The sequence below is a fragment of the Numenius arquata genome, chromosome 11 (genome assembly GCF_964106895.1).
Source record: "Numenius arquata chromosome 11, bNumArq3.hap1.1, whole genome shotgun sequence".
In the NCBI taxonomy this organism is placed as follows: domain Eukaryota; kingdom Metazoa; phylum Chordata; class Aves; order Charadriiformes; family Scolopacidae; genus Numenius; species Numenius arquata.
The window spans coordinates 17,278,302-17,292,677 of NC_133586.1; the positions used below are offsets into that span (position 1 = coordinate 17,278,302).

At 37.6% G+C, this 14,376-nt stretch overlaps 1 protein-coding gene across 2 annotated transcripts in view; it reads right to left on the reverse strand.

Annotated features, from left to right (window-relative positions):
• APBA2 (amyloid beta precursor protein binding family A member 2) overlaps positions 1-14,376 on the reverse strand; it is a 106,050-nt gene that overhangs the window by 12,642 nt on the left and 79,032 nt on the right. The window contains exons 5-8 of one of the 2 annotated variants that reach the window (XM_074155409.1): positions 12,215-12,360; positions 10,848-10,883; positions 9,154-9,240; positions 1,820-2,005 (exon numbers count right to left, since the gene is read on the reverse strand). In XM_074155409.1, coding sequence (XP_074011510.1) covers positions 1,820-2,005; positions 9,154-9,240; positions 10,848-10,883; positions 12,215-12,360 — 455 coding nt within the window. The remainder of the gene's footprint in view (positions 1-1,819; positions 2,006-9,153; positions 9,241-10,847; positions 10,884-12,214; positions 12,361-14,376) is intronic. The other variant, XM_074155410.1, reaches the window with a different exon arrangement.

Here is a 14,376-nt window from a genome sequence, read left to right on the forward strand (position 1 = left end):
TGAAGTTTATCACCAGTCTTTATTGACTTCTTTTTTGTTCTCCAGTCCCATCGCTTTCTCTGTATTTAGTCCTTTGCTTTCGCCTCCATTCTACATCCTCAAAACCAACGTGTCTAGCTGTCATATTCTATTCTATTATTGCTACAGCCAGTTCTCACATCATAATTTCATCTACCTCTCCAACTTTTTATGAATGTTTATGAAAGTCTTCAGCATTACGTACAACTTAGAGATAATGTAATTAAGCTACTTGAAAAGGTCACCCCAGCAAAGCAGTGGCAGAGCTGAGATAACTAGGTCTGAGAGCAATCCCAGTCTAGCACTCCAACCTTTAGACAATGCCATTTCTCCTTCACAGGCTTAATTGCTTTCAAATAATGAAAATGATTGCTGAGCTCAAAAACCCACAACCTGTGAGCTATGACTGTCTGAACCAAAGAACTCAATTCTTTTTTAATTGGTATGACAGAAATTGTATTTAAGGCTGTTGGTATGTAACTATGGTCAGAAACGGTTAGCACTGCCTCTTAGAATACCTGTATCTCAACTGCCAAGTTAGAAACAGACAACAAATTCTGGTTTGCTAGCTTGGCATTTTTTCCATGTTTTAGGTTGAAGTCCCTTAGTCTTCCACTTCAGACACAAACATCTATTTTGCTACAAAAACAAACCTGGATGTGTAATAGCAGTAAAACAAGGTTATCTTCCTTTGCCACAAGAGTTAAGGGCATGACACGCCAGCACTGCTCACAGGGGGCAAACAGGATGCAGCAGAGATGTACAGAACTCCTTTGCAACCACTACTTCTGCAATCCTATTTTGAGAATGGCTCCAAGTTCTTTCATCTCCTGGTAATTCTGATGCAAGTGAAAATTAGAACCTAGATTCTCAAGTGATCACTCCTTTTTTAAACAGCATTTTAACAAAAAATGGCTTAGGGCTAATATGCTATTGGGTCTCAGAGTATCTTATAGCATAAAATGACTGAAATTGTTTCTGTTTTATCAATGTGCTGATAGAGTAGTGAGAGTGAGTTCTTCCTAGCTTTTTACTGAAGAATTGCTAAGCTCTTCTGGCCGTGAAGAAAAATTTCTGTAAATATAGAGAACTAAACTTTTCTTAGCTCTATTGCATTTATATAAAAATTGTAATTCATAATCTTTGCTAGGGATGAAAAAAGAGAACTGAAAAATAAACAGCTGAATGTGTTCTTAAGCATGAAGGGAACAAGTCGCATGTTTGAGATCATGAATACCAGGTAAGCAAGACAGGAGGGAATAAGGACTGGGTAGAGGGCAACCTCGTGCCTGGCCTGCCACGTTGGTAGATGTTCTCAGCAACTTGGCTTCAGTTTGAAAGAGGTCCAGAACAGTTCCACCTCATTTTCAAGGGTCTGGAGGCTTATGTGTGTCATTATGTGCCAACCCGCTGGACTAAAGGATCCAATCCAGGATGAAGCATCAATTTGATATCCTATGAAGTAATTTTGGCCATGAATGACCACTGACTTCCAGACAACTCCAAATAATTGCGTACTATGGGAAAGCATTGTTGAAAGAACACAAATGATTCTGTAACATATGAGACAAAGAGTGGATATTTTGGGACTGAGGAGACATGAATTTGCAACATGAATTTTGTGGAGACCGAAAAGAGATCATATATGGACAAACAACTGGCTAATGTTTCCACAGGTTACCTGCAGCTCCAATCAGAGACGATTATTGACAACAAACTTTCATTCAAGAAATTAGATGTCATTTCAGAGATTCTCTAAATGACATACATTGTTTAAATAAATTTAATTTCATTTACTTACATCCTCTGATTCAAAGACGTGGCATATCATTTTGTATTGCTTCTTTCCTTCCTGGGCACCGGGTGTTGTTTCAATACAGTCTTGAGAAGCTGATCTTGGCATGCGGCGTCGCGCCATTAAAACCACAATGTTACCAATATCGGCAATATACGAAATTGTGCGCAGCGCATGATCCATCATTGTTTCCTACATAAAACAAAGAGAAATAAAGTCATTTTTCATGCCTGCTGTTATTGCACAAAGGCAGCATCTTCCCCCTCCTTGATGGCCTATTGCTTGAGAATGACAACAGCTACAGAGGCGCTTTCCATGGGCCCAGGTCTGACACCCCCTGCGCAGTCGATGGGTCCAAAGGCCAGCTGAAGGCACAGTGGCTGTTCAAGAAATTGGCTTCAATGAAGTGCTGCCTGAGCAATTACAACATGGTTGCTACTGTAAAGCAATAATGAAGATCTATACTAATGTTTTATGAACATTTTCATGCTGTTGGAAAATGATGTTTCCCTTTTGTATTGGTTTTGCTGAATGAAGTAGATACATTTCAAAATGACAGGGCAAGTTCTGGGGAAGGCATATGTATGTGCAAAAATGTTATCATTTCCCCATTTTTTTTAAATCGTATCCTATATTAGCAATAATATCTAAGGTAACATTTTCTCATATACAGCAAAGCGATACTTACTTTCTTTGTAAAGAGCTATGAAGGCAGTTTTTAACCTTGTCTGTAGCCAGAATTTTGAAGAGTTTTTCCTGGCTACCTACGTATCTTGGACCAGTTTGGCAGGAACTGGTCTGGTGTCTGGCTCACAGACAAAATCTTGTTCCAGCTGACAGTTTGGTTGTGCTGGGAGAACTCAACTCAGAAGAGCTATTGCCTGTGAGAATGACTTTAAGTGGAAACCTGTCCAAGTTTCATCCTAACGAACACTTCTTATGTAAGAACACATGAACAGTACTAAATAGAAAAAGTATTGAAACTTTCTGCCTCTATCTCAGATCCCTGAGCTCTGCATTCTTTTAATTACTTTAGCCTTTTAAACTCTTATTTTACTTTCTGCTATTAGCAGGAAAATCCCAACCTACTGCTTCCAAATGTTTTTCTCACAGGAATATATCATTATTCAATGGCTTTGATTAGGTATTGAGTTGCCTTGGACAAATGAAAACTGAATGCATATTTGTAGTCTGAGAAGGATATGCTGTTGCTAAACTTGGTTTATTTCAGATATTACTATTTTATCTTTTGTTTCGATCTCCACTTCATGCTTCTATCAGTTGTTTCTTATGTAATAGAGCAATGAGGTCCCGAAAGGAAGAACCTTCAAGGACATTTTATAACAGTTTCTATGCACGACTAAGTATGAAATTGTAAGTTTATTATTTCTGAACTCAGCATGAAGTATGAATAAATTAATGTGGCTCAACAACTATCAGTCTCATTTTCATTAAAAGATTTCTATATGTAAAATAATGTTATTTTAATAAAAGAAAGTATGTGACATTGCTACAGTGATAATTTCAAAGGATTTTTATATATTTAGGACTGCAAAGACCAACAGAATGATATCTTTGTTTACAATTATCTGTATCTTCATACAGATTTTACTTAAGATACTGTGTAAGCAACCTGATTTCTCCTTTAGTTTTTTTAAAGATAAAAAGAAATAAAAAGCCCCAACTTAGGTTCCCAGAAACGTGTGTTGCTACAGAAGATGTTGCATAATGCTAAGAACCTTTTAGGTTTAAAATGAGAGTTTTAGGAATGCTCATGCGATCAAGTAATCTGGTTGACTGTACTTCCTTCAAGTGCCTTGAAAAAAATCACTTTTCCTGAAGTCTGTGTATAATTACGGAGGAAAAGAAATTCCTAGGGGAAAAAAGGTAATATAACTTATGTTAGTAATGCTTATCTGGCAGATATTTTGGTAATTTTGACAAAATATTAGAAAAAGCCTTCTAGCTATAAGGATGCATAGAAGCCATAAAATGATATTTTAAGGCAGTGATGATTTATGTTTTTTCCTGAGGAGACATTCAAGGACTGTTTGTTGCTCTTCACTATGTGACTGTGCTGTCCCTCCTCACCCCCTGCTGCCACACACCACCAGCTGAGCGGAGGTGCTCCTCCTCTGTACTGGGAGCGCTCGCCCTTTCCTCCTTCTGGGTTTCAGAGCCTGGCTCTACTCTGCCCTCATGCGAGTAAAACGCCTGTGTCCTGTTACAGCCATCACACGACTGTGCACTTCTTGTGTGACAAAGAGGAGACTGCAGGAGGCTCATGAGAGGTAATTTCAATAGCAGGCTGCCAGGGTAATTAATTCAGCTCTCGGACATGGCTGGTGTGCTGTACTGAATCCAATCTGCTGCCATTGGTTGAACAGCCTTTTTTTTTGAGGCAAAAACAAGTTCAAATCCTATTTTTATGGGATGTTTCAAACCTGAGCTTTATAGGTTTCTTAAACTAGATGCCGCTTACTTTAAAACCTTATGCTAAGTACCTATTTAAGATAAAGCTTTCCATTGAAATGGAGACCAAGAAAGTGCCTCCAAACCATGCTTTGTTAGCTTTGTTTTCTATCATTTCTTTACGTATTTTGCCATTGTAGAGATGAACTGTTCTTTAAGAAACAGAAAGGGCTCATCTGAAATTCCTTCTTGTTGGCATCACTGGTCAGTATGGAGGGTTTTCCAGACTTCTATTTATTGCTCAAACTGGAAACAACCAGAAGTATAATAGTTTTGATGACCAAACTAGCTGAGGATGTCCCGTCCCACCCGAACAGCTAAAACCATTCACCAAATTCTGTCTGAATTGGAATTAAAAAAATACTTATTATTGAACCAATTTGTTTTGCTTTACTTTGTGATCTCTATGATGTTTAAGTCAGTAAATTGCTTTCTGGTGTCTAAAATATCTTTGGTTCTTGGCCAAGTCTGAGGTTTTCTCTGCCGCTTTTGGCATCTGCTTAGATGTATATGTGGGTATTTCTAATGTGAAGAAAGAAAACTTGACTACAGGTTTGTTGCTTGTTTTTTTTTTTTTAACTAAGAAGGCCTTTTTTCTTTCTTTTTTTTTTTTTAATTATTTGCTAGTGACTCTTGATATGTATCAGAATATCCCACTGAGCAGCATGAGGTCAGTTTTCATCTATATCAATGATACTAGATGACTGAGATAACTTCTTTGCTGTGTCTGCTGTGGCAGGGTTTCCCTTGATATCTGATCTTCCAAAAAGCCCTATAATGTGGTATGAGATAATACATGATTTTCATCATTTATATAAGCAGCAGCATCCTTTATATAAACAGCTAGGTATTAGTTTACCATTAGTTGAACATGTCTCTAAGGCAAGAGATCTCCTGAGAGAGAAAGATTGTTCCTCAAGTAAACGAGTAATTGTTTTAAGAATTTCAGTGCTATTTAACTTGATAAAGAGAAAAAAAATAAATAATCATTGTTTCTTAGAACCACCTGTCTTACTGAAAAGAATCACTACCCATAAAATTATTGTAAAGATTCTTCTTGGGCTTGAAATAAAATGTTTATGCTTAGCCCTAAACTATGAGAAGTGATGATGGTTAAGAGATGGTTGGGGGGGTGTCTCTAAGGGTTGCAGGGGCTCAGTAGGATTTATAGCACTTGTCTCAGTATGGAAAAATGTTTTATAATGGACATCTCTCAGCAGGATCTTGGGAGCTCTGCAGAGATAACTGCTTTTCAGCAGTCTGCACTAAGTATTCTGTAAGGGTGTAATCATACATGCAGTGTGCACAAGAGTGAATAGACTGGGAAAATGAATGGATTTAATCTCACCTGCCAAGAAAGACTTTCTGTCCTTATCATCACACAGAACTTAAAGATTTTTTTGTGTTTCCCCTTGTAAGGGTGAAAGCAGTCATTCCCCCACCCCCTCCCACCTTTTTTCTGTCTAATGCAATTACAATTAGGAATAAGGCAAATAATATATAGTGACTGTAAACATGTCATTTGACTAATTGGTGACTTGACTTTTTCCTTTCTTACTCCATATTCGACTCCACTCTATTTTCCATCACCATTACCTCATTTTCACCATCTCCTCCTTTGTTACTTTCCCATTAATCCTTTCATCTCTGTCCATCTGCTTCTCTATTATTTTCCCTCATCCCTTTTCTAGTCCCATCCATTCTATCCTTGTTATCCTTATATTTGTCCTTAGAAATTCTCTTGGCCTTTTTCAAAACCCTTGCTCTATCTGTTCCTGTCCAGAGCCCCCTTTCTCAGAACCGCCCTTCCTTTCTAAGGAACTCTTTTAGAATCCCACTTGTTGTCCCTCTTGAAACCCAGAGAACCCCTGACGGAGGAAAGCCTAAGCATTTTTCCAAGGTTTCAAGTGATACAGTCCTGTGGGAGTGTGAATTAGACACAATTAATGAGTCAGAAGATTTTATGGGACCAATCATCTACCAGAGGCTCTGCACATACACGTGTGACCTCTGTATCTTTCTTTTTCTCAGCTAGGTTTCTCGGTTGTTCACTTCCAGCTTCTCTTGACTGAAGGCAGGAGAGGCTGCTGTGATATTTTTGCTGGTTTTGTGCACCGACTGCAAGTCCCTAAAGCCGCGACAGGCAGGGGAGACTTGTTCTCATACGCAGCAGGCGTGTGGCCAAACCTAAGGTTGCTTCTATCACATGCACTAAACAGGTGGTCAGTTTGGGCTGAATGTATTCAGTAACTAAATGCATAAGCCACTAAAAAGCGTCAGGGGTGCCGCTTCCTCGTGTTGTTGAGGGCAAAAGACTCACCGGAGCTGACTCTGTTCCAACGTGGCAATATACCTCACTGGTGCTACTCAGCATTTGGAACTCTGCTGCCTGTCATTTTTTCACTGAGAATTTTACACTTTAAATCGGCTGCTACCTCATGTGAGCTATACAACACTACAGATGGATTGAAACATGGATGGCACACTGCAGAAATAGGTTTTATATAATTGATAAAGCCATGAAAGAACAGATTGTCTCTTCCAGCTGCCACACCAGCTGAAATAGACCTGTGGTAATTACACCAGTCTGGAAACTTCACTAGCACTGAAAAATACTACCAAGCCAAAATCAAAAGCATGCTCAGAGCAATGCTAAACAGTCACGGGAATAAGACTCTTACAGCTCTCTGAAAGACCCACTGTAAAAAAAAAAAAAAGGAAAGCAAAAAACCAAGGGCAAAAACCATAGAGCTTGTAATTGTAATAATTTCCAATATTGCTATTTTCAGCTAGTTGAACAGCTCATACTACATACCATTCTTCACGGTGCACTGCATTTTGTATCATTAGAAATCTCAGGGGAATCGGAAGAATAAGATAACAGTTACTTTGACAAAGTGTTTATGGTCTGCCTCAAAGGACTTTCCTTTTTTATTTTTAAAAGGGTTGGTGTTCAGCTGAAATGCCCCTAAAGAAGGGCAAGAGTGACTTCCACTAAGACTAATCCTTACTCAACAAAGAGAACTTATCTCTTTACTGCCATATATTCCAATTATAAACTGTAGCTGTTCATTTATCAATAATTGTCTGTAGTCGTAACAAATAATGGTATTGGTTATCACAGATGAAATGCAGTATCAGGACGATTTATGGATGGCAGATTGCAAATACTGCTGCCTGTGTTAGATGGGATATTCTGCTCCTCATCTGGCTCTATCTCGGGAGTTCTAGTGGCATGTTAAGGACATCTACTTGTGTTAAAAGAAAAATAATTCATTTACTGGAGTTACTATCATTACTCTCCCATTGAAAGATAGTAACACCCTCCCTCTTGCATTTCAGGAAGAAGTAGGCGCCTCATGGTTTGCATTGTTAGAAAAACAAATTATATGCTAATTGAAAACAAAACAAAATCCTCTTTATTGAACTATCTCCTATAGTTTCACTCATTTCTTCAGTTAGCCATGGTATTTCTGAACTGTGATCTTATACACCAAGATACAAGTTCAATAATAATTTTCTCTTTCCATCTTGCCAGTTGTTTATGAAAATATTGAACAGTACTACATCAAAGAAACATGCTTGTGAGTCTCCCTCTGCTCTTTATCTCTTTATGTTGCTATCTATGTGGCAATATGTCAGAAATAAGTACGCTATCAGAAAATTTTTAGACTGTATCTCTTGTATCTAGATCATATAATCTAGAAAACATTATGAGAGATAAAAGCCTTATTTAAGGCAATAAGTGATGTGTGCTGTCTCTGTGCCATGAACAAGTATGTTCCCCGTCACTAAAGAAAACGATTGATTTGACATGATTTACTTTTGACAAATCTGTCCTGACTCTCGCTCATCTCCACTCACAAACTGCCTACAAAGGGTTTGTTTGTTTTGATATCCTTCTGATACTTACATGTACCTATTGGTACATTTCTGTTCTGCTACTAAAAAAGCCCAACTAAATATTACCTTCGTAAATTCTGGAAGAGTATCATTGAAAGGATAGCATAAGGTCGCTCCAACCATTTTTCTAAATACTACAAGATGAATTTTCTAGTTCGGCTATATCTAGCTTAACTAAGCACTTTCTAAACAGTTTGTTCTTTAACATAACTTGAGGTCTTATCGTTTTTCAACTGCTGTTAGCTGCATACTGTGGAGTTTTTTAGTGAAAACTAAAGCAAAAAATGTCACTTAAATTTCCCTTTCAAAGCCTCTAGTAAGACTGAAAATTTGAAGACTTTCTGTAAGCATGACCAAAGTCTAAGAGATCTTGTGAGATTATTATATTAAATATTGGGAATGTATTTACTTGTAAATTCCTCTAAAAATATCCTTCTTATGAAGATGGCCTCTTATTGGATATACGTATGTATTTCTAGAAGATGAGGCTGATCATTGCTGTGGTCTCCAGATGCTTATTTAGTATGAATAATTAATAATTTACCTTGGGCAAAGAGGATGGTAGCTCAGATGTGATTTATGGAAAAACTGGAGGTTAAATGTTAAAAATGGCAAGATATAAATAACTTAGTCAAAGCAGCAAATGACTTACCATAAATTTGGGTACTGAAACTGTTACAGAGAAACAGGGTAAATGCATTCAGAAAGACTTTGGTTCTTTTCCTAAATTGAATTATAGTTCTTAGTAACATGCAGACATTTTCCAAAACATCAAGTATACAAAACTGGTGTCAGTATTACTCTACCGGGAGATGGCAAGTGTTACAACAAAAGCAGATCTAACACTGCTCTTTCTGAATATTCTCACAACAGTAAATTTATCCAATTTTAGTAAAGTTTCCCACTAATAGTATAAGTGCAGTCTAATTCGACAATATTCTTGAAGAGTTTTTATCATAACTTACCTGTGTGTCTGCATTTAAAACTTTGATTCTCTGTGTGGAGATGAACAGATCCACTTCAGTCAAGGCCTGGGAATCTCCCTCTGAAGTCTAAAAGACAGATGCTTTGTTACGAGGGGAATTTTAGTTTCCTCTATAGAATGACAAATTCACTGATCACTTCAAGAATAATGTGATGTGAGGCAATTGCACTGTTAAACCACTACAAAGATGGCTATTCAAAGGTATTTCTAAAAACATGCAAAGAATGCATTTATTGCACAGAAACAGTGAAGCATACTGATTTTGTGGGTAAGAGTGAATTTTTGGAGCCTGTGGGACTGAGAGCTCAAGTACTAAAATTCTCTATTTATAGCCAGAACAGGAGAAAGAGAATGGCTGTTTCTTCCCCACTGTCTCACTGATGCACTTCAGTACCTGAGGAATCGGAACTGAGAAAGTAGGAGAATTGAGAAAGGGACTTACTCCCCATAACCTGCTCAGCCCTTGCCATCTTCAATGAGCTCACCACAAAAAGTGCAAGCTGGAGCTCAGTACTATGGGGGGCTTGAAGGGTTTTTTTAGATTTTTAGTTTAGTTTTTTCTAGAAAACAAAGAACTGAGTGCTGAATTAGTATTTCTGTCATATCACAGAAAGCAATCAGCTGACTTCTGGCCTCAACATCTGTTCAACTAGAGAAACAGTTCCCTATCCCATCAGACAACATGGTCCCAGAGCCAGCGGGATTACAGCGTAATGCCACACGGCTCCCTAAGTGTGCATCCTGGCTCTGCCGACCTGAGAAAACAACAGAGAAGGAGGCAAAGCAGCTGCTACCTCTCATTGAAGCATCATCCCAGAGCTTACTTAATGCTCCAGTATTAAGTTCAAGCAGGAACTTATTTATTCCTCCAGGCTACTTGTCCACAGTGCACTATTGCAACTGGTATTTAGCAGCATCCTGTGTCAGCAGCCTGAGAACAAAATGTACCACCCTGTGCCAAAGGCAGGCACCAGTCTCCATGTCAGAGACTGGTTCTTTGATGAAACAGTGCAAAGAACAATGATGTATTTGCTGCTCTTTTCTGTAGTTATAAAGGCTTAGCTACGCCTATAATTCATTCAGATTAATTTTATTTGAATTCTCATCCAGCAAAATACAAATCAAGCCATACTTTGGCAGAGATTTACTTGCATTGCTTTCATCCGAGACCATCACAAAGAACAAGATTAATTTTAGTGCTATTTTCATCAACTGTATTTAATTAAATGAATTATAGTTTTTAACTGAGTGAAATGTCTCCTGTATGAATTGTTCCAGCTACTACCTGGTAAATTTATTTTATTTGTTTTTAAATATTGACAATAATTTAATAAATATACAGTAAGTCATAGGCACAGGAAAAGATCTTACTGCTTTGGTTAGTAAAAGAAAAAAAAAGCGTTGCATTAAAAAAATCTCCTGGATAACATTGGCTGTATATTTGAACTAAACAAACCACAGGTATTCAACAGAAGAAGAGCAGCAGACAGGCACTCCATCAAATGAACAATGAAGAAAATGAGTTCATTTTATTCCATCCAGTGTTCTACTACTTAACAAAGAGGAAACCAAAATGACAACTTCATGAGAACCCATAATGAAAGACACAACACTCCATGGAGAACAACAAAAATGTAAGTAAACATTAGCATTCAAGAAAAACAGTTTACACACCGCTTTTTTCTTGATTTTAGCTGCCTTTTGCATCCTCTGAGGAGTAGCATAAAAAAAGAATGCAGACAGATGTACACACAAAGAAAGAGAAAAGACAATGTGGGAGTCAGGGAAACCTTTGACTATGAATCCAGACTGTTAAAAATTAAAAATTTGGGGGCAGTGGGAGAAGGATGTGCAAGAGAGAAAGATTTGTTTCTATCATCTTACGCAGTTCTCAAGCATAATTGGATTTAATGACATTATGCATGTTGTCAATTGATTACAAAATACCTGGTACCAGAGTGTTGTCTGTTAACAGCTGCTCATAACATTTATCCTACTAAATATACAGCAGTCTAAAAGGACAGTACATGCACTATTTTAAAATCAAGGTTTTCTATCCATATTAATCATATATCTACATGTAATTGAACAAAATGTAACCGAATCTCTCTTCCATGACTATCTAAAGTAGTCAAGTGTCCCTAAGATTAGGATTGCTATTAATACACAAAATGGTTTTCAGGGAGCTAATTGCAATCAACAATTACTTATTGCTTGAGACATCACAATACGCTAAACAGAAATTCAAAGGTTTGGCAACTTTAAAGAACTGGACATTTCTTGCCTTCCATTTGTTTCTAAATTCCAAGTCAACATCAGTCATGACAGTCTCTTGTTAAGTAAGTTATTTTCCCAAGCTGGTTTCCTTCAAAAACATGCATTTTTTACCAATTAAATATTCTATGGCCCAAGCACGTAATTTTTCTATTAACATTTAAATCTACCTCTTTCTAACCATGTGTTTATTCAGATGAGATATTTATAGCAGATCCACAAAAAATCGTAAAAAAAAAATCTCCTACTTGGATTATTAACCAAAAAAAAAGCAGTTTTTTGCACAGCTGTATGAAGCAGTCTATGCTATGTTATTTACGCAGAAACTGTTCACTGCAAGTAACACCAAATCCAAACATAATAGTAATGAATCATCTTGTCCTAAAAAAGTAATAATTCAATATATTGAGAGTATTCTTCATAATCTGTAGTAAGTTAAAGGAATTAATGAGATAAGAGGAAAAACACAAACAAATATCCTGTGCTTTGCCATTGGAGTATTTCCTAATTGCAATCTGCAATTTCTCTTTAATACTTGAATTCTTCATACAGCTTCCAAACAATTTTGAATAGACTCTGGAATAATTTATATTTGTTCCTCAGTATGTATTTTCATAATAAGCACTGGTAACTACTGGTATTTACAGTACTAGCTCTATACTCACATAAGGGCACTTCAGAATAGGTTTGAAGCTGCAGATCCTGTTCTGTTTAGAGATCAGCTCTCAAAGGACTAGAGAGTATTCTACAAACATAACAATCCCTACCTTAACACGGCTCACTGCCTCTTGGGCCTGCATCATTCGTATGTTTTTGGAAGGGTTGCGCTCGGAGAGCAGCTGTGTAGAGCCCAGGTAATTGGCTGCAAAGATGATTCCATCAATGAGGTCTTCAGGTTCACAAGGTCCTGGAACTGACACGAGACATTTACAGTTACTGCCTTGCAAAAGAGAGATGAGAAATTGAATAAAGGATATTAAGGCTTGAACAACCTTTTTAGATACCTTTTCTAATATGAAACAGATGAAGAAATCCAGTGCAAAATAAAAAATGTTTTTCCCTCTAGTTATTTCCCCAACAAAATATTCACCAAACACACAGTATTTAAAACATTGCATAATCGTTTGAATGTGGAATTCTAGAGGAAAATCATTGGAAATTTTTTGCTGTGCTGCACTAATAAACAAACTGGAATTATTTGCAAGTTTCCAAAATGCCGAGAGGTTTCCTTATCCTGACTTTCTTAGTATTTATACGAATGACTCTTACAGTGCATGAGCTAAACTTGTGCTTTGTCCTGGGTTGAGAGACACAGGACTAACTTTTCTTCTAATGCTGGGGAAAACTGCACTTTTAGAAGACTCTAGTGTCTGAATTTGTGAAAATATTTACTTTATAGCCAGCCAGGCTCTGTGGGATTCGAGGTTAGTGTTTTCGAGCCTTGCCAGGTGCAGGGACAAGGAGGAGCAAGGCCTGGGCATTTGACCCAGGCTGGCCAACAGGATTATTTCATACCATGAACGTCACATCCAATATAAATTAGAAAAGTTTGCTGCGTAGCGGGCTCTCTCCCTGATGGCGGCGGGTCCAGACAACTCCTTGCCCCGGTGCCGGAGCCCTGAGGCCTTCCCTTCCTCCTGAAGCCATTGCGCTCCCAGTGTCCGATACTTGCTGTCCACTGCTGGGAGTGCACAGCTTCCTACTGATACAGTTGGCTGAGTGTAATTCCTGTATATCTTATATCAGTATTGGGATTAATACTGGTTCTTTAGTATTATTGTTAATTATTTAGTCTTAGTCTATTTAATCTATTTATATTTCAACCCTTGTGTTTCTTTGTGTTCCCCGATTCCCCTTTCCAGGTGGGGAGGGGTCATCGGGTGATAGAATAATTGTCTAACGACAATAGATTGTTATGGGTTCTCTCAAACCGTAACATGCTTGAATACCAATTTGTGTTTCCACATTTTTTTGAGATGATTACAGCAGTACACAGTCCCCAGCCATTATCTCTGGCAAAAACACTGATGAACAATGGGCACGAAGGTGTACTTTGCTTCAGCAAAAGTCCACTACAAAGCTTAACAGTTAAGAAAGTTTAGGAAACAAGAGAAGTAGGCATCTCAATCCTGTTTAGTCGTGTGTAAGGCCTGAATTCAGAGACTGATAGAAAAATAGAGTTCCCAGGCTGGTATAGATTGTATAAACTGAGAACCTTTTCCTCTGACTGCAGGGACTCCCAGAAGGCAGTTACGGAAAATGAGAACATGGGAAGAATACAAAAAAATTCATGTTAAAAAAGAGGAAAATAGTGGAACTTCAAAACATCTTGCCATTTTTTAAATTTTAGCCTTCTTTCAACAAAATGCCTTTGCATACACTTAGAATTAATTACATAGTGACTTCAGTGAGATTCTAACATTACCTTCTATTTTGCAAGTTGTTCCTTTCCAAGGATGAAAAAGAAGGGGCAGGGAGTGGAGAATAAAGGATAGTATCTTTATCATACTGGGACTATGCTCAGCACCCTCTTTATTCAGCCATTAAGCTTTACGTCTAGCGTGATTAGATCAACAGTAAAGAACAGTCATTCCAGAGTCTGGCCGAAATCTCTTGACAGTGAGTATTTTCTGTTCCTCATCAGTTTTATAAAAGAAATTTGCCTTGATCTGTATCAACTTGCCAAGCTGCTAGCACATTTTTTTGAAGTACATCAATCTCATGTGTGAGGAGAAAAATGACACTGAAGGGAGATGTTAATTTAAAAAAAGTTTTCTTGCACAGTGGATTAGTTCAGTTTCTATATAATCAATTGAATGTGGAAGATTAATATGTGGAGAAGGAAAAATATCCAGTGTATATGCCATGTGATAATATGCCGATGAAATTTACTGAAGTAGTGGATTGCACATATATCTTTTAGTGAGCA